Raw genomic sequence first — 18,611 nt, 5'->3', positions numbered from 1 at the left:
AAGAATCGGTCAACTCTTAATTCTTTAGGTGTGTTAACCCTGTTACATATTTCCTGGATGTCCATTTTTGTCTAGTTTTCTGATGTTTCCCTTTCCAGTAGTTTCTTGGTTTGTTGTCTGTTGGTTTTTTTGTCTGTGGGGAAAGTGGGATAGAGTTTGCCTGGTGCAAAATATGGAGGCAAAGTTGTGCTGGCAAAATAACGTATCCAGGAACGTATTGAAGGAGTTACTGTCTGCCCAGCACTTACTGACTAGCAGTGGAGTAGGACTTTAGGCTGCTTTGGGTGCTCTGCAGCTGGCTTGATGCAAGCCTGGAACCCCTCCTTTCTCTGGTACGCCACAGTTTCTCCCTTTCATCCAGAGATCTGTCCTCCAGTGGGTGTTGAAGCCCTCTGCATTGGTATTGTCAGCGCAGGTTATACACTGAGCTGCAGACCATCTGAAGTACCTTTTCTGTTATTATTCATCTGTCTTGATTCTGTTTCATTCTAGTTCCATGCCCAAACCTGTATGTACAGCTGAATGGCCTGATGCTTACCCTGGATACAGCAAGCGTGCTCTGGATAAACCTCTTCTGTCTGGATCTTTATCGCAGTTTGGAGCAGTTCAAAGCCATCTACAAGCTGGAGGACTCAGGCAAGCGTGATGAGCATGTTGATGTTCGACTGGATGGCTTTCGGCTGAAGGTACCTTTCATTTCTTTCCTTTCCCAGTCTTCAGTGTTCTCTCCCTCCCTTTTGTGGAAGGAACATGAGACCAGGAAATAGCTGGAGTCCAGAATGAGAAAATGAGAATGAGAAAAATACAAACTCTGCCTGCCCTTAACTTTCTTCTGTCTACCACTTGTGTTAGTTTTGATTGGATCTGTGGGCAGTAAAACAGGTGCTTGAGTTCTAGTCCAGAATAGGCAGGCAAGTCTGTATTTATGAAGATAGTTTCGAGGAGAAATTGATGGTTCAAGTAGTCAAAAGTTGTTTTCTGGTCTTTGGAAACAACTTTGAGTCTCATATCATTCCCAGTGGGCCTACGTCTGCTGTGTTGACGCCCTGTGGTGTGTGTCAGTGACTACCCTTGTTAGCACTTTTGTGAGGGGGCTTAAAGGCCTGAATGTGTAGTAAGTCCTTGCAGAGAAAGATCGAAGCGAAAGTTGTAAGTTGAGCTGCTACATAAGGCCATGGATGGTAAAAGAACCTAAAATAAAATTCAGTTTAAATTCCCTCGCATCTGATTCCTCTTCCCTGATTTGTAAATTTCATTTAATTTTTCAGTTAGGGAGAAATGGAGAGTGTAGTCCAGCTCTTGGGATTTTAGTAGAGACCAAGGCATCTCAATTGTTTATATATCCCACACCTGACCTCCCGTATGAACGGCCAGGATAAGCCTCTTGTTAATTTCCCTTCTAACTGCTTTATTTGTAATGTTTTTCTCTTCTGTGTAGCTTAACATCCCTGTGGAGAAGAAAGTCACTGACCATCAGGATCGCCCACAGACACTCTGCATTTGCACGTCAGAGATGACAGCCACCAACACCCGCCACGCTCCCTTCTGCAGCTGTCAGGACCTCCAGAGCCTCTTCCGTAAATTTGCCAGTTCAGAATTCTTCCACTCCAGCTACACTAAGTTCCCAAGGTCTCAGGATAACTTCAGCCTCCTCCACACCCTTTTCTTGCGCCATGCGTATGAGGTGGATGATAGGCCTCGGAAGCAGCTGGGCTTTCCCCAGCTACTACATAAAACCTCTGCCTCTGAAGATCTGTGGTCTATGAATTTCACTGAGCTTTCCCTGGACTTTGAGGGGGCTGAAAGCTCAAAGGGCAGAGCCCTTAGCTTTATTGACCCTTTTCCCCTTTCCATTTGGGCCTGCCTTCCCAAGAGATGGGGACAAGCGCAGATATCTAAACGACAGGAGTTGGCCACCTCTGAGTTGAAAATCAAGCCTTCTGCCAGCTTTAGCAATCACTCCAAGAATGAGAGCCTTTCCAGAGAACATGGGGTTTGCCAAAGATCAAAGACTGACCAGGATCTGAAGAACATTTACAAGGTCCCAGAGACAATGGATGTCTTGGGAGAATCTGACCATGAAACTGATGATGGAGTAGATACTAAAGAGCTGGAAGCTTCTGCTGATATCCATGTGCTTATGTCCTCATCTGTTCACGTCAAAGTTCGGCTCAACCACTACCAATACTTGGTGCTGCTCAGAATGAAAGAAGTTCTGCAAACGCTACAGGAGCAGTTGGCCCAAGATACCCAGGAAGTGACTGGGTCTCCTTTAGATCCCATGTCCGCGTGTGTAGGAGTTACGTTCCATAGTGCCGAAGTGGCCCTGCTCATGAACCCTGCACCAGGGTCTGTCTTGGAACCCAGATCCCTCAACTCGGACACAACAAGCCTGATTGATTCTGAGCTCTCACCTTCAGACAGCAAGGAGGGGCTGGCAGCTGAAGAGAAGGAGCTGCAATCAGAGACCGGTTTAGAGAAGGGAGCGTGCAGTGCCTCAGAGGTCCCAGAGGACAGCGGGATTGAAAATACAGGTACCAGCGTACCACTGGAGAGATTCCCAAGGTCTGCAAGTGGTGGAGCTCTGAGTACAGCTCCACCTGATAAGAGTGTAGAGGAGAAAGGTTTGATAGAAGAAGCACATGAAGCTGTGGAAGCCCTGGTTGCAGAAAGACCAGCAGAGGCCAGCAGCCACCCTCAGAGCCCTCCTGCTCTCCCTTCTAGCCCAACCTCAGACACGCAGCCCGTGGGGAGAGGAAACATCGCTCTCAATGGCCAGGCAGAACTCATCCCTTTGAAGAACATAGAGGTGGAGTTGTCTAGTGCACTGCACATCACAAAGGATGCCACAAAGGAAGCGCTGCATGTGACTATGGACCTCACCAAAGAAGCCATGTCTATAACAAAAGATGCTCTGAGCCTGAGCCGGGAGAAGATGACCTCCACCATGCAGAAGATGCTCTCTCTCCCCCCAGCCAAGTGAGTGGACCATCCTCCTGTGCTTCCCTGGGCTGCAGGGAGGAAGCGTAGGTCGACTGTTCCCTTTCTTTCCATATCATTCAGATTAGAGATAGATCTCCATCTCATGGGGCTGGTCTAAGTACACCAAGGTCTGACTTGCAAGTGTTCAGAGTCCAGCCCGATATCTGTACAATCTGGAGGCTAAGCTGTGTGCCTTTATCACTGGTTTTGTTTTTTGGTAGGGATTCTGTGCCCAAAGTAGAAGAGGGAGCAGTGACTCCAAGCGGGGGTAGCAGCAGCCGAATGCGTTTCTTCTCCATGAAGAGGACAGCATCCCAGCATTCCTTCGACACTACGTCTGTGGACGGGAGCGGCCCTGAGGATGGGCTCTCTGTGGACAGCGATGGCAGCGATGGCTTTGTGATGCTCACAGACTCTGGTAACGAGCGCTTGGCTTTCTCCTCTCTCCCACTCTTATTTGATGTAGCTTTTCTGCTATGGGCAACTGAGTCACACTGTGTTTGTACAGAATTCACTTGTGTCATTCCTTCTTTTTGAAGGTCATGAGTAGTTCACCCACTATGGCACGCTCTGCTTTTATAGATGTCTTTTTTTTTTTTTTTTTTTTTTTTTTTTTGAGATGGGGGATATAAATGAGGGGGGGAGAGTGACCCCTGCACATAACAGTGGTGTTTGAAGGCATTTGGCCGTACTAGAGCAAGGGCTGTAAATGTGTGCAGGTGGGTGGATGCTACACAGCATTTAGGAAGGGTTTAGTAAAGGATGTTTGGAAATGGGATACACTGAGCATTTCAGTGGATGTCTTTCACTTCAGCTCTGTGTTGCTTCAATTCATCTGAGGAGCTGGAGAGAGTTCCCTAGAGAACGGTACGAGCTGACAGGCCATGAGATTCAGGCAGATGCTGAGATCTTAACTTCTTAGAACCAGGAAAAGAAACAGACTTGAGTTGTTGTTGTTGGTTTTACTTCCATTTCAGAACCCAGCCTGGACCCTCTTCCCTCAGGGCACCTTCCTCAGGTCCACAATCACACAGGCAGTAGAACAAGTCTGATGGCAGAGGACGAGGGTGGAGCATCTCCTGAAATAAACAGCTCGACTTCACAGAGTGAAGACCCCAGCCTTCAGCTGGTCAGTCCTCTTCCTTTTCACTGTAATATTGTCTCTGAGGGAATCTGGAAGCGAACCGCGCGGTGGTGTTTATTTTAATAACGTGAGCTTGTCGCTTGCTGTTTCAGGTGTCCGTCCTCGTGTTGAAGATGAATGAGGTGAACTGTGGAATAGAGGCACGAGGTGATGATTTATCTCTTGCTTTACAAGTAATGAACGTGGTTCCAGAGCAACTGAACAACGTTGGAATGTGGCAGTATCTGCGGGGCTATCTGGGTAAGACGCTGCCTCTTGGAGTCTGCTGCTTTTATAGCTGCACTTTTATAACTCATTTTTATACTGGCCACCCTCGGAGAATATTTTAACTGGTGCTTCAGTGTTAACGTTTATTTAGTGTACTTAGGACTAAAAATGACTTGCGTGTGAGGGAATGTGAATGCTCAAGAATCTGTCAGTGGTTCAGATTTGGTATTTGAAAGATGTTTCCAAAGTGCCTACACAGCCAAGCTGTGTGGTGCCTAGTAATCATTGACTGGGATTTTCTTAATTGCTGCTAGGAAATTAATTAAAAGAGTGAATAAAGCTATCTAGGGAAACCCTGAAGTTTTTCTGACCCTGAGAATAATGCTTCTGGGCTAGGGTACTTCCCCAGAGCTAAATTCGAATTAAAAAAACCCTACCAAAACTCCAACTAAAAAACCTCCCAACAATCCAACTCTAAAAAATGAAACCAAAAGCAACAACAACCCAAAACTTCCAAGTGAAAGCTTGAGCAGCGCTCGGACTGTTGGTCCTTCCCTTTCGCAGCAATGCCTATGGCCACGGGGGGGCAAAGTGGAACACAGGCTCGGGTGGTGCTGAGGGCACTGGAAAGACTGAGCAGCTCTGGAGAGAGTGGAGTGACGAGTGAGTTTGGTCAACCCGTCTATATGCAAAACGAAGGGTAGTTTTAAAGGGTGCTGAGATGGTGAGAGGGAGGGATGCGTCTGGGGGCTTAAATGGTCCAGTTCCTGGCGTTAGTTCCTGCGATGTGGACTCTTAGGCATTTGAAATTGGGATTCGTAGGATCATAGAATCGTTTAGGCTGGAGAAGACCTTTAAGATCATCAAGTCCAACTGTTAACCCAGCACTGCCAAGTCCACCTCTAAACCATGTCCCCAAGTGCCACATCTACACATCTTTTAAACACATTTCTGTCATTGTGAACTCCATTCTGCATCTGGAAAGTAAAAGGCTTTTCAAGATAGCCATTTTGAGTTTGTATCTTCTTACTGATGCCATCTTCTGCAATGAGATCTTTCTGCTGTAGCTCTAGGAGATCCAGGTATAGAGAAGCCTTCGGTCCCTGAAGCGAGTAAGACCCAGCCAGAGGTGTGCTTACGTGTTGAAGTAGGACCTAGTGCGGCTGTGCACTCACCGCTGGCTGTTCAGAATGGCTTCCTTCATATGCTGGTCCACAGTTACACAGCAGAGCTCTTCATGTCCTTCCTTACCAACCTTGGCCCCTTTCTTGAGGATGAAATAATTCCAGAGGTGATCCCCATGGAGCTAGAAGTTGTGGATGCCAAAATCACATTGAAGGTGAGTGTATGGGGAAGCAGAGATTCCTCCTGGTGTGGTAGCCTGGGCAGAGCTCATTCTGCTTGGGAAGGGATGCTGTAGGATTGTTATTGGCCCCTGTAAGGGGTCCTGTTTTCCTGATACTGTTTTATTTTGCTTCTAAAAACTGCCTTAGGGATGAATGAGCAACACAATGAAATTGAGTGATCGAATTGTGGAGAAATGGGAGCCTGACATTCGGATTCTCTCTTCAGCTTTGTTGGTGACCTGTTTTGCAGACTCAAGGGAAAGAATTAAATACCTTTCCCTCCAAGCGCTTATGTGAAATGGGAAATATTTGACCTTTTCTGTAAACTTTTAGAGAATTACAGATGAAAAATATTACATAAGAGATGGTTGGTATTTAGGAGGGGGGCACTGACAGAAGGACTTGATTAAACCTTTTTGAAAGCAACGCTTTGGCTTCTCTGACAAGCAGGATCCAGTATCGCTGCATAGCGGCATGAAAAACTCCAGGCTCAGGGATATTGCCCCTTTTTTTTCCACTAAGGAATATTGTCTAGGGGTTTGAATCAGGAATTTGTAGGATAACAACTGTGAAAGCAGCCTTCAGGGAGATGGTCGTAGGCCTCTCCTCAGCCTTTATTATGGATATGACAGAACTTGGGTTTGATCTGCAGGAGGGCTTTCTACACAGATGAAGACTCACATGCAGCCTTGTATATAAAGCCAGGCTTTTCCATATGGTGGGTGACCTTGGTGAGCTCTGGCAGTGCTGCCAATCGGTAACGCTACTCTTGTGAAGGCTGGGGGCAAGGGGAATCCTTTGCAGAGTTGCCAGAGCTGTCACAGCAGTTAATCTTCTCCGCTTTTGTTTTTTTCCAGGATGACAGCCCCCGGGTATACCCAACATCCCCCGGCCCTGTTCCTATCACCTTGGCAGTAGATCACGTCATTGTGAAGCGCAAAGATGATGGGGTGTTCTATGTAACAGGTCAGCAACATCTGGAAAACTTGTTTTATTCTCCCCTGGCACCCCTCGGGCTGTGCTGGAGGTGGAGTGCTCTGCTGTGCCTGGTGCTGCAGGAGACTGAAACTGAAATGTGATGGTTGCTGCTGGGAAGGATGGGCTCTGGTGTGTGAGTGGTCGCTGCTTCTGTTCTCTGCAGTCACTGCTGCCACAATGGGCAAATAATCGTCTGTCTTCAGTGCAAGCACCCAGGTTCTTTGGCTGCTCTGCTGGGTTAATCTCTAGATGCATGCATTCCTGCCTCTCTCATTCTTGCTGCTTTTGTTGTTTTGTTTGGACGGCAAATTTGATACCTCAGGCAGAGCAGGTTAATACCTAAAACGATGAACTGGCAGCCTGAATTCATGCCTGATGTTTCCTTGAGCTCACACAGTCAGGACAGATTACTGCTGCTTCCCTGGCTTTAGTTTCTCCATTTTAAAATGGCAATGAGATTCCCCCCTGCCTTGTTTAAAAAAAGAAAAAAAAAAGTAATAAAAAAGAAAAAAAGATTCTTTTTGTCCTGAGAACCCTGTTGTATAAACGTCCACACCTGAATGTTTTCTGTGCTACTTTCCAGCTCCACAAGGGGAAGGCTCACTGAAACAGGAAAAACCTGTGTCAGTTCTTCAGGAGCAGAAGGCCCCAGCCGAGTGTGTCTTGGCAGCCCCAGCAGCAGGAACACGTGGACTGCAGGTGAGTCACCACTGCCTGTTGCTGTCTGGACAACTTAGAGAGCTGGCAGTAGGCTGGAAAATTAAATCTTTTGTCTTTATGTGTTTGCAGTTACTGGTAGGTGTGGGGTGTTGCAGATAGGGAGTGCACACAAAAGCAGCCTGTACCTTCTTTTACAGTCATTCAGAGAGGTAAGGGTACCTTGCCCAACAAAAAGCCTCTTGTTCCCTTTCAGAAATCTGGAAAGTTTTCTTATTGGCTCTTATCTTCCCACTGTGTCCAGTTCCTTGTTGGAAAAACAAGAATTGGGAGGTTCCCACAAAGAGAGAGATATTTTGTCAGAGTAAGTCTTAGAGCCAGGGAGTCTCAGTTGCTTAAGTTTCTGCTGTTCAGTTTGAACTTTCTTTCCATTTTGATCCGTATACCTGGAATTCAGATGACTGGTTTATTTTTAAATATGAAGCGTTCTCTAATTATACTGCCTGTTTGATGCCAGGTCTGCTTGGTAAATTGATCACTTGCTATGGAAAGATACATATGAAGGGAGCAATGTGGCTGACTGGATACAGGACTGGACTGGGACTTTGGATTCTGTTCATTAGTTGGTGACACATCATTTCTCATCTTTCTCTTTTCCATTTAGTGCAGAGGCTTTCACTTCTTCCCGTTCAAACAGTACCCTGACCAGAACTGGAGCACATAAGCAGCACAGTAGCTTAGCTTCAGTTTATTTTCTGATGTTATTGAACTTAACTGGAGTAAGTGCAGAGGCTAAATTCTTGGGTAAAAGTATTTATGAGAGTCCAAGAGAAAAACTGTCCTGTGCCATGAAGCTAGAGGGGGATCTCACTGGCAGTGTTAGAGGACAGAATGGACTTTGTTCCTAGAGACAAGAAATAGGAATGCCAAGCATCTGCTTGCTCCCGCTATCATCTTAATTTTAACAAAGAGGTGTATCAGGACCCCTTGTAAAAGAAGAACGCAGCTCAGGGCCCATTTTTTTTCTTTTTTTCCTGCTTTCTTTGTATAGTTGTCTTCAGCCAGAATCAGCTAGCTGTGTTGCAGGAAAAAGCCTTGCCCACTGTGAGTCTTGCTCCTATGCCTAGAAACACGAAAGGAAGTCTTGGGTGGAAGTAGTTGTAAGAGAGCCATCGCTGGCTCTTATGACGGGTACGGAAGTCAGCAGACACCCGTTGGCAAGTATTTCTGCAACTGAAACTGGGTCACGTTGTCAGTGAGCTTTGTGTGGTTGTGTCACATAGCGTAATTCACCTCCACAGCTCCTGCTTTGGTTTTCCTCTTTGAGCAGATTGGTGCGGTAAGGTCTGCCCTGCTGCTTACCTTTGGAAACTCCTGGTTTGTTTTTTTCTCTGTTTGTTTCTTGCAGTTAAAGGAAGTGCTGGAGTTGCAAAAGGAGCTTCAGACCATGAAAATAGCCCTTGCAGAAGCCAACATGGACAAGGCTCGCCTTCTGCAGGAAATTAGGAAATACAATCCCCTCTTCCAGCTTTGACAGCGAAGGCGCAGGCTGCAGCTGCTCAGGAGTGGAGACCACCACCAGCACTAAGGCGGCTAGTTTGATTATAGCGCTGCTAAACGGGTCAACCTCCTGGAGACTCCAAGAATGGAAACCAGCTGCGATGGTGAAATGACTTGAAAGAGGGAGAAAGGAAGGCAGGCCTGACTGGGCAACAGGGAGGAAGTTACCTGTTTGCAGCCACTTTCCTCTGTCCTGGCAGTGTGGTGCTGCCTCTGTCGCTGAACCAGGGCAGTGGTCAGCCTACAGACAAAAGCTCAGAAGTTGGGCAGGCACCCCACGTCACTTCGGCCGTGGGTGGTAGCGACAGCGTGCTTTCAGCCTTCGCCTTTCACGGTAACATCTAGATATGGTCCCTGTTGGGGTTTCTACTTCTTTCAGCTTTCCTCATTGTGTTGCTGCTTAGTCGTGCATGCCAAAGAGCACAGGAGTGTAGTTACCTCACCGCATCAGGAGGGACAGAGGGTGGGTTTGGCAGAAAACATTGCTCAGAGCTCTGAGGTGAAAGCACGCGTGGTATCACGTGAACAACAAACAGGAGGTTGGTGGGTGTGGGAGGTGCAGAAGGGATTTCCCCCTGTGGAGTGAGGGGGCTACAGCTCACTATTCCCTCAAGAACAGGGTCAGGGTAGTAAAGAAATTTCTTCAGACTTCTTTTTCCACCAGTCATTTGTTGTGTCAAGACAGAATCAGTAGTATATTAGACTTTTCTAATTCTTTCTTAATCTCGCAAAGTTTGGCTTTATTGATGCAGAAACACAAAGGAATTCACTTATTTCATTACAAAGCGCTGCTTAAATTTTCTTTTCATTTTACTGCCAGAGCACAGGGGTGAAGGAAGTCTGTTGTCACAGAGCGAGGTGACCTATGCATTTTCTTTGGGGATGTATGCTGTCCTGAAACTATTGTATGCCAGACTTTCACCAGCAGAAAGAGGGAGAGCAGCACGGGCTGCACAAGGAAATAGCTGCCTGCGTTCCTCCACGGTTGTGTATTTTTATTAGCACTGAGCTCTTGGCTGGTCTTAAACGTCTTTTTTAACAGGGATGTTGGTACGTGGGTCAGAAGGGTGCTGACCAGGCCTGCCTGGGTGGAGGCTGAGGGCACCAACTGCTCACTGTGGGGTGGAGATGAAACAGTAGCTGCTTGGGTTGAGCACGGCTTGTATCTTTGCCTTTTCTGGAGCTGCTTCCCTGAAGGGGAAGAAGTCTCTGTGGTCAGTGACTGACTTAATTTATAAAGAAATAGCTTCTACAGGTGTGGAGGGAAAAAAAGGACAACCCCAGTAGAAGTAGTAGTAAACACTAATTGTAAACAGTAAAAAAGGAAATGTCATTTATGAACTGCAAGAATCAAATCCACTCTCAAGACCAAGTTGTACGTGGTTTCTTTGCTCTGCTAGTCCAGGCGATACACGGTCGGTGCGCTGAGGAAGGAGGCGGCCGTGAGGGGCAGGTGTGAAGGGAGCAGCAGTGCCAGAGGAGAACTGCTCTGTGTTCTGGTACGGCAGGGTGTGACTTTCAGCCCGCTCTGTGTTACGGATGAGCACCTGTTCCCTCCCCCGTTACACACACCACCCTTACTGTCTGCAGAATTGGATTTTCTCGGATTTCAAACTTTGATTTGGGTTTTCCCAGCTGCGTTTTGTGTTTGCGGAAGTGCACAGTTTCCGATGCACAGGCTTTTACTGCATGTAAACCAGGGAGCAACTACCCCATACCGAGTGCTAGGAAAAGTGACAGACCGTATGCAATTCTCCTTTATTGATCAGATGAAAACTTATCTATAGAGGTTAAGGAGCCCTCGCTGTGATTTTTAGCTGAACACCCCCTCCCCCCCAAAAAACCCCACCACTCCAACTTTATTGTATTTTTCTATTTTTTTTCTGTGTAAACATTAGTCCACTGAAATTAGTTTAGCTAAAGTAATACAAGATTTTAATTCTGCTCACTATGCAAGGGAGCAGCCTCCAATTTACAAGCCATGATGAGCTGAGGCCTGGAAACTACGCAAAAGCAAGCAAATAACTTGGGAATTAAGTGTGTTTTTCCTACTGTGCTCTTATATACTTACCCCTTTGCCCAGCTCTGGAGCTGCTGAACGCTTTGCCCTTAATGGGCGCTCCTGAGATGATTTGAATCCTTTAGGGGACACAGGGACATACTTAGAGCACTAGGCTAGATGTAGAGGCACCGCTGGCTGTGGTTTGCAGAGAGCCAAGAGTGAATTCCTTGCGGTCGTTAGCTTTCACTTTGAAAAAAGAGGATATGTAAGAGAGGTACAGTGATTAAACCAACTGTCACTCTTAAGCTCATCATCTTAATTCTGAGTTTGACTCCATTAGACTGAAGGTGGCTTTGAGTAACGTTTGCTGGAATTAGTAAAGTGTACACTAGGTTTGAAGAGACACCCCTGAGGCTATACTGCCAGAGTCCGGTATTTCTGCCAAGATCTGACTGACCAGTGCCTACAGCCAGATACGACAGCGGCAGCGAGCGCCTGACCTTCCTTCTAGAGCCTCTGGAAGCAGGCAGCCGCAAATTAATTAAAAGGAGGGGTACTTGCCTTTGGCAGAAGCGCAGGAGCTGAGCTGTGGGAGGCTTTGTTGTGACTTAGCCTGGGCTAGCTCGGCTGTTTGGACGCTGTGACTTCTGCCAGTGGCTTTCCTTCCTCCCCATCATTCCTCCTCATTCCTGTAAGGCAACCTGACTGTTTTCTCTGGAGCGCGTTCTCTGACCCATCCCCTGCTCAACACAGCCTTTGACAGCCTAGATTTGTGGTGCTGCCTGTGATGGAAAACTTACTAGAGTAGCCTGTTGGGCCTGTTCTCAAAAGGAAAATGCACTTTTAACTTTTTAAGCGTCAGTGGGCATTTTCTTCATCAATACTGCCTCGTGCATAGAGGAATTCAGACGTAAAAGCAGGGGTTCTGAAAGGCAAGGGATCTTCCGCAGTGAGTAACTCTTGCTACGAGCAGCTCAGAGTGAGGAGGAGAGGTAACAAAGCGTCAGTGTATCTAGACCTTCCCTGAACAAAGCTATACACCAACAGCTCACTGTAAGTACCACTGCGAGCTCCACAAAGCCCCCACGAGCAGAAGCTGTGATTTCTTTAGTGAAATCTTTGTGCTGCTGTGCTTGCTTCCTCTTCCTGTGTGAAGCAAGAAATATAAGAATGCTTGCCTTAAGTGGAATGCAATGGTATTCTTACTTTTTATTCACTAGTTGCTTGAAAATGGGAGGTTTATTTCCTTATCTTTCAAATTTTCATAATTCTTTAAGTAAGTGTCCAGTTTCAGCTCAAGCCAGCTTGGGAAATGAGTAGGGTGCAAAGGGTTTTCCCAGATGTGGTGCCTGCTTGCACTGTCACACTTCCCACCACTCCCTCCCACGTGTGCAGACCTGGGGCGGAGTTGCTTACAGCAAACCTCTTGTTCCAGCAACTTAAAACCAGATGACTTAAGAACTGAAGCACTTCCACAGTTTTAAGTACCCGTGCAAAGTACTGTAAAACAATAAAAAAAAAAGTCCTTTCTACAAGGTGTATGTGTGGGAGGACACAATCTCCCATAGCTCTGCTGATGACTATTAGTAAAGTTTACTTTCTAAGAGCCTTTTGTTTAAGGACTCTTTCTACTTTATTATGAGAGCCGACTCAGTCCTGTGTGTAACTACAATCTGGTTACCTGAGGAAGAGCACGTGGCCTCAGCATCGTTGACATTTCATTAGCAGCAGTGTGCTCCCAGGGGACTACTGTATGTACAGGTGGGTAACGTGCAAGTCTGACCTTGAATTTGAGTTTTAGGCAGTATTGGAACTTTGTTGCAGTATATTTCCACTCATGCATTTATTGGTTCTATGAACCATGGAAAGAAAATAAACTTGTTAACCTCCTTACAGGCTCAAGCTTTCTTTTTTTCCTCTCCCTTCACTTTCCCAATTGTACTGTTTTCGAGACAGCTCCATAAAACTGGCTTTGGGAAGAAGAGCCAAGTGATGACGCCAGGAGCAGCAGCTTTCAGCAAGTGTTCCCTTGCTTATGCTAATGGCACAATATGTGCCCAAGGCAAAGCGAAGTTTCAGGAACAAGTCAGGCTCGGTTGAGACAGATCATCCTGTTGTGCTCCCCCTACTTGGAATCACACAAACACCATTACACAATCAGGAGTTCCCAGCAGGACCAAGAGTGCAATAACAAGTGTAATAAAAAAAAAACCAAAACCACACTTCTGTACATAGACACCACTACATGTCTGCCTGTGGAAAGTATGATCCTGGGGGGAGGAAATACATTGAAGACAAATGTTCCTGTTCATACTCTGTTGAAGCAGAAGAGACCACAGCTCCCGGCCAGCCTGCTGCCACACAACACGTGGATCATAAGCCAGAATTCAGCAGTGACAGCAGGAAACCTCCTGGCAGTCGCTCCAGTCTATACGCAGTGCTCCTGAAGGAGCTGCAGCCTGGCAGCTCTGCTGTAACTCCTGTGAGGTTCCCAAGAGGAAGCTTGTTGTAACTTCTGCCTTCTCTTGGGACGTGCTTCAGTGGAAGATGATCTTTTTGTATTTGGAATTGGGGATCTGTCCTCGTGACTTGAGCCTCCTGACCGCCTCTCGCATGTGTTTGGGCTGCAGAGGTGGCAGCTCCCCCCACTTCTCGCACACATCCAGCGCTAGAACAACACAACCCAAAGTTCACATGAGCAGGACAGCGGAGCTGGGCCTGTCTCCTACTGTTTAAGCTTTAAAATTAAAGGGAAGAGGTAACTTAGTATTTACAGTTCACACTTTAATACACAACGAAACTGCTTTTCTTTCCCATCAGTGCAGCAAGTGGGAACCAGATGATCTTTAAGGTTCCTTGCAACCCAAACCATGCTGCGATCATTCTCTTTGAAAGAAAAGTCAGTCCTAGGGCCATCGATATCAGACCAGAACAAAACTTTGTAAACTGCTCTACTGCTATGGAATATGCTGGTTTGAGTCACACAAGAACTTGTGATCTTCAACCTTCTGCTCTAAATGCCCCTCTAGGTTGCGTGGCGTGTTTTGGGGCGGTTGCTACAGCAGTGACAGGAACGTACAACCTATAGGAGACTTACAGGCCAGTTTCTTTTCTGTCATTTACAGTAAGGATCATTCATGCCTCCTGCCAAGGACATGAAGCAATTAACATGAAGCAATTTAATGACAGCAGTGAAGCTGCTCATACAGACTGCCTCAGGCAACACAGCACTGCAGAGCCGGCAGGAGCAAAACTGCCTCACCCCGGTAATGGTGATCTTGGCACATAGGCCATGGTTTGTGTGACAAATCTGTACAAACTGGTCAGCATCAAAGCCTGTAGCACCTCCTCCTCCAGCCCAAGCAGGGACACAGCTGGGTCAGCCTCCCACCCAGTGTCCCCAAAAGATCTCAGCTCATCCCATAAGGGAAGAATCTTACAGGTTAAGAGGCTTAAATAACTCATTTCCCTTGGCTGCATTTTCCACAGCAGTACTAACAAGATCCTTACCAGCCTCCCGCAGCCTGCTTGCAGGCCGACTCACAGAGCATGAACTTCAAAGTGATCCCTCTTAGAGAGGATAAAACGGGAGGTCAGTGGGCACCAACCTCTGCTGGCTAACAGGCAGTGATAGCAACAGGATTAGAGGGGACCACGGGCAACGCCACGCTTCACCCATCTCAGAGCTCTTAACTGTAGCATTCTGCTGCTGCTGGACAGCAAGACCAGGAGCTGCAACATGTCCAGTCTTGTTCCACGTCCTTCTGCTCCGCTGCAATGGATTTACCCTGTATTCTTAACTTTTTTCAAAACGTTTGCCACTTACCTTCCTCCACCACCTCCCCAACAAAGACCTTGGAAATGCCGGACATGGCGATAACGACGTTCTGAGAGACAGAGGTGCCAGTGATGGACTGGATCAGCTAGACAAGTGGAGAAGGACAGCCAGCTGAGCGAGGTACACACAGCACCAGCAAAACATTTTAACTCTTGTTTAGCAGTGTGTGCCTATCAAATATCAACCAACAGCTAACACATAGAACAGCAGAAACTATCTTTAGAATTTGGTCCTATAGCTCTGGGCACATGCTGCCTGTCAAGGTTTTAGCTTACCCTCGTTCAGCTGCAGAACCTGCACCAGCTGTTACTTGTCCCCGCTGCCTCACGGCCCCCCAGACCACCATTATTTACGATAACTGGAGGAGGGCAGGCCACAGGGCCAGCTGGTGTCGCGCAAGGCCCAGCCAAGAGTACAGCCAGGCTCAGCAAGGCTCCTGCTGGCTCTACTCGGCCTCTGCCTGTGGCAAAGCATTATCGAAGTCGTACCCGTTTAATAGCAGCTTTGGGGAAAGCAGACCGGCGGTACATCTCATAACGGTTCAGCTGTTCTTCAGAAAAGGAAGAGACCAGTATTCTGCAGGGGAGAGAATTAATAATTTACACCAAAAATACAGAAGTCTGAAGCTCCCTTTGGGCTGCTGTGACACTCCAGCAAAGCCCTTCTGCCATCCCAAGCCTCCTGCAGGACAAGAGCCGGGAAGAGAAAGGCGGCATGGAGGTTTGCAACACAAAACAGCCGAGCCCATTTGGGATGGGAGGGATCTGGGATGGGGCTACGGACACCATTAACCACGGGCTTATAGACCCATGAAGTGATTATTGTGCAGTTCCCAGCTGCAGCCCGCCGCAGTGCGCAAGGCCCTCCCGGCACTCACTGCATCTTCTGGATCTCGTCCTCGTCCACTTTGTGCTTCTTCTCCTTCCTCTCCTTCAGCTCCAGCTTCACCTTCTTGGCCGCAGACGGCTGCAGGCTGGGGTCCTCCCCGTCCACCACCTCTCCCTCCACGGTCCTCACCTGGGCGAGAGCGCAGCGCTCAGCTCCGAGGCCCCACAGCGCGGCTGGGCCCTGCTACCCCCTCACAGCAGGCCTAGCCGCTACCTCCCCTTTCCTTCGCCTTCCCCCGGCCTCCCTCTTCCCCTCCCCTGCCCGCAGCCCGGCCTCACCTCCCCGTCCGGCGCCTCCACCTTGACCTCAAGCCTGGGGGTCGCCGCCTCGCCCTCGCCTGCTCCCTCCGCCGCCGCCGGCTCCTCGGCGGCCGCCGGCTCATCCCCCTCCGGGGAGGAGACGGCGGGCGGCGGCTCCTGCTCGGCGTCGACCCCCAGCTCCTCCCGCGCCGCCTCGCCGGGGTCCGCCATTGCCGCGCGCAGCCACGGCGCCGCCTGATGACGTAAGGGACGGGCGCCGCCTGATGACGCAAGGGGGCGGGGCGTGTCGCCGGGGCAACGGGCCTGCGGCGGCGGGTGAGGTGGGGGCGGTGCGGGGGACTGGGGGAACTGGGGGGACTGGGGTGGGGGAAGCGGGAGAATGGTGGGCACTGGGGTGGGAAGGGCTGGGTGAACTGGGGCAACTGGGAGAGTGGGGGGAACTGGCGTGGGAAGGGCTGGGGGAATTGATGAGGGAACTGGGGAACTGAGGTGGGGGAACTGGGGTGGGAAGGGCTGGGGGAACTGAGATGAGGGAACTGGGGGAAGCAGGGGAACTGGGGTAAGGGGCACTGGGAGGACTGGGTGCACTGGGGTGGGAAGGTCTAGGGAAACTGATGGGGGAACTGGGAAACAGATGAGAGAACTGGGGGAACTGGGGTGGGAAGGGCTGGGGGAACTGAGATGAGGGAACTGGGGGAAGCAGGGGAACTGGGGTAAGGGGCACTGGGAGGACTGGGTGCACTGGGGTGGGAAGGTCTAGGGAAACTGATGGGGGAACTGGGAAACAGATGAGAGAACTGGGGAAACTGGGGTGGGGAATTGGGGGAACTGGGATGGGAAGGGCTGGGGGAACTGAGATGAGGGAACTGGGGTGGGGGGCACTGGAGGAACGGGGGGTACTGGGGTGGGAAGGGCTGGGGGAATGGGAGAAACTGGGGTGGGGGAATTGAGGGAACTGGGGGAACTGAGATGAGGGAACTGGGGTGGGAGGCACTGGAGGAACTAGGCACACTGCGGTGGGAAGGGCTAGGGGAACTGGGAGCATTGGGGGAACCAGATGTCCTGGGTTAGGAAGAGCTGGGGGCCACTGGGAGAGCTGGAGTGAGCGGCACTGGGGGCACTGGCGTGGGAAGGGCTGGTGCCAGTGCCGGGGTACAGGAGGGGAGATGTGGGGTGAGCATGGGGTGAGGGGGCCCTGTGGGGAGCCAGGCTGGCGGCTGCAGCAGGGAGGCAGGGGGCTGGGGGCCCCCCAGCTGTGGGAATCTTTTGTGCGGAACTAGAAGAAAAGCTGATGTTAAACATTACCAGTCACGGCAGGGCGGCAGCAGGCGCGCACGGCTCGGTCTCTGGGCCCAGGTGGAAGCCACCAGCAGGCCAGCGCTCTGGAGCTCTCGTGGTGGGTTTCCCACCGGTTTGGTGCCTCGGAAGCGCCTGCCTCTCCCTGTCCTTCAACAGGACCCGCTCTGGCAGCAGGGAGCGAGGCTCAGGCTGGGGCACGGCATGGGGAACCCCGGTACCCACCTCCCTATTCACCCCAGCCCCTCCTCGGCCTCTGCATCCTCACCCTGCTGCTTTGGGGTTTATTTTTTTCTGCTGTAAATGGGGATAACGTTAGCATAGGCTGCGGCATTCATACTGGCATGTAGAGTCGGTGCTAAATATGTGAAATTTCCAGCAGCGCCTTTACGCGCCCTCCCCCTCTGTGCAGTTTGGTGGTCCCGAGCCCCGTGGCACAAAGGTAACGCTGCCTGTGGAGACCCAAACGAATGCTCAGAGGCATGAGGCCGGTGGTGCTTTAGCTGGGTGCTGAGGCTGTGGTCCCCTGTGGGCTCTGGTACAACATGGGATCAGGATGAGCTCCCTCCACGCTCCTCAAGCGCACAGCGCACTGTAACAGGCTTCCCTGAACAGGGGCATCAAAACCCACCAGAGTCAGCCTGTGTAAATGCCCTTCAAGGGAGAGAGCAGCTGCCTGTTAGGGCTGATACCGTTAATATTACGTTCAAATGAACCATCTGGCTGCCTCTCAATTATTTTTAATGCTGGCTTATAATGTTATACACTGCGTAACTGCTTCGAACCGCTTCACTTCCCGGTGTAGACTGATCTTTAGCGTGCAATGCAAAACACCGCACCTCCCGAAGACTTCCCTGTGGGAAAATAGCTGCAAAATTACCTGTGAATATTCATCCTCCCAACTAACACGCGGAGGAAAAACCCTGGCAGAGATACTCCTCCTTTATATGCGTCCCTCCTTCATATACATTCTCCTTTATATGCATCCTTCCTTTATATACTCTTCTCCTTTATACACATCTCTCCCTTATATACATTCTTCTTGTACAGATCCCTCCTTTATATACATCCCTCTAGCCTTCCTTTATATACGTTTCTCCTTTGTATATGTCTCTCTATCCCTCTTGTATATTCATCTCTCTTTATTATGCATCTCTCCTTTATGTATCTTTTTTTTACATACATCCCTCTATCCCTCCTTTATATGCATCCCTTCCTTATATAAATCCCTCTAGCTGTTATTTATATACATTCCTCTAGCTGTCCTTTATATACATTCCTCTCCTATATACATCTCTCTATCCCTCCTTTATATAGATTCCTCTTTTATGTACGTTCCTCCTTTATATACATTCCTCTATCTGTCCTTTATATATATCTCTCCTTTATATACATCTCTATATACATTCTTGTTTTATGTACATTCTTCCTTTATAAACGTTTCTACTTACCT

General features: G+C 49.0%; 2 protein-coding genes across 3 annotated transcripts in view; one reads left to right on the top strand and one right to left on the bottom strand.

Annotated features, from left to right (window-relative positions):
* The window catches only part of BLTP3A (bridge-like lipid transfer protein family member 3A), a 35,430-nt gene extending 22,664 nt beyond the window's left edge, over nt 1-12,766 (top strand). For both annotated transcript variants that reach the window (XM_055727961.1, XM_055727962.1), the window contains exons 13-21: nt 493-686; nt 1,439-2,979; nt 3,204-3,400; nt 3,960-4,111; nt 4,219-4,366; nt 5,401-5,672; nt 6,537-6,645; nt 7,241-7,356; nt 8,723-12,766. In XM_055727961.1, coding sequence (XP_055583936.1) covers nt 493-686; nt 1,439-2,979; nt 3,204-3,400; nt 3,960-4,111; nt 4,219-4,366; nt 5,401-5,672; nt 6,537-6,645; nt 7,241-7,356; nt 8,723-8,848 — 2,855 coding nt within the window. In that variant the 3' untranslated portion in view covers nt 8,849-12,766. The remainder of the gene's footprint in view (nt 1-492; nt 687-1,438; nt 2,980-3,203; nt 3,401-3,959; nt 4,112-4,218; nt 4,367-5,400; nt 5,673-6,536; nt 6,646-7,240; nt 7,357-8,722) is intronic.
* TAF11 (TATA-box binding protein associated factor 11) lies at nt 12,056-16,111 on the bottom strand. Its single transcript, XM_055727963.1, has 5 exons — nt 15,881-16,111; nt 15,592-15,731; nt 15,203-15,290; nt 14,703-14,799; nt 12,056-13,544 (listed from the first exon to the last, which is right to left on the bottom strand). The coding sequence occupies exons 1-5, from the start codon at nt 16,070-16,072 to the stop codon at nt 13,414-13,416; spliced, it is 648 nt and encodes a 215-aa protein (XP_055583938.1). The 5' UTR covers nt 16,073-16,111; the 3' UTR covers nt 12,056-13,413.
* Nucleotides 16,112-18,611: the final 2,500 nt, after the last annotated feature.

The sequence above is a fragment of the Falco cherrug genome, chromosome 16, assembly GCF_023634085.1.
Source record: "Falco cherrug isolate bFalChe1 chromosome 16, bFalChe1.pri, whole genome shotgun sequence".
In the NCBI taxonomy this organism is placed as follows: Eukaryota; Metazoa; Chordata; class Aves; order Falconiformes; family Falconidae; genus Falco; species Falco cherrug.
The sequence above is the reverse complement of the archived record's forward strand: the minus strand, read 5'-3'. Positions and strand labels throughout refer to the sequence as shown.

What these genes read in the sequence shown, in the direction of transcription:
- TAF11 (XM_055727963.1), bottom strand. Translation starts at nt 16,072, where the DNA reads ATGGCGGACCCCGGCGAGGCGGCGCGGGAGGAGCTGGGGGTCGACGCC. An exon ending in TGGAGGCGCCGGACGGGGAG is followed by an intron (nt 15,732 to 15,880) that starts GTGAGGCCGGGC and finishes GCTCTCGCCCAG; the next exon opens with GTGAGGACCGTGGAGGGAGA. An exon ending in CCAAAGCTGCTATTAAACGG is followed by an intron (nt 14,800 to 15,202) that starts GTACGACTTCGA and finishes CCACTTGTCTAG; the next exon opens with CTGATCCAGTCCATCACTGG.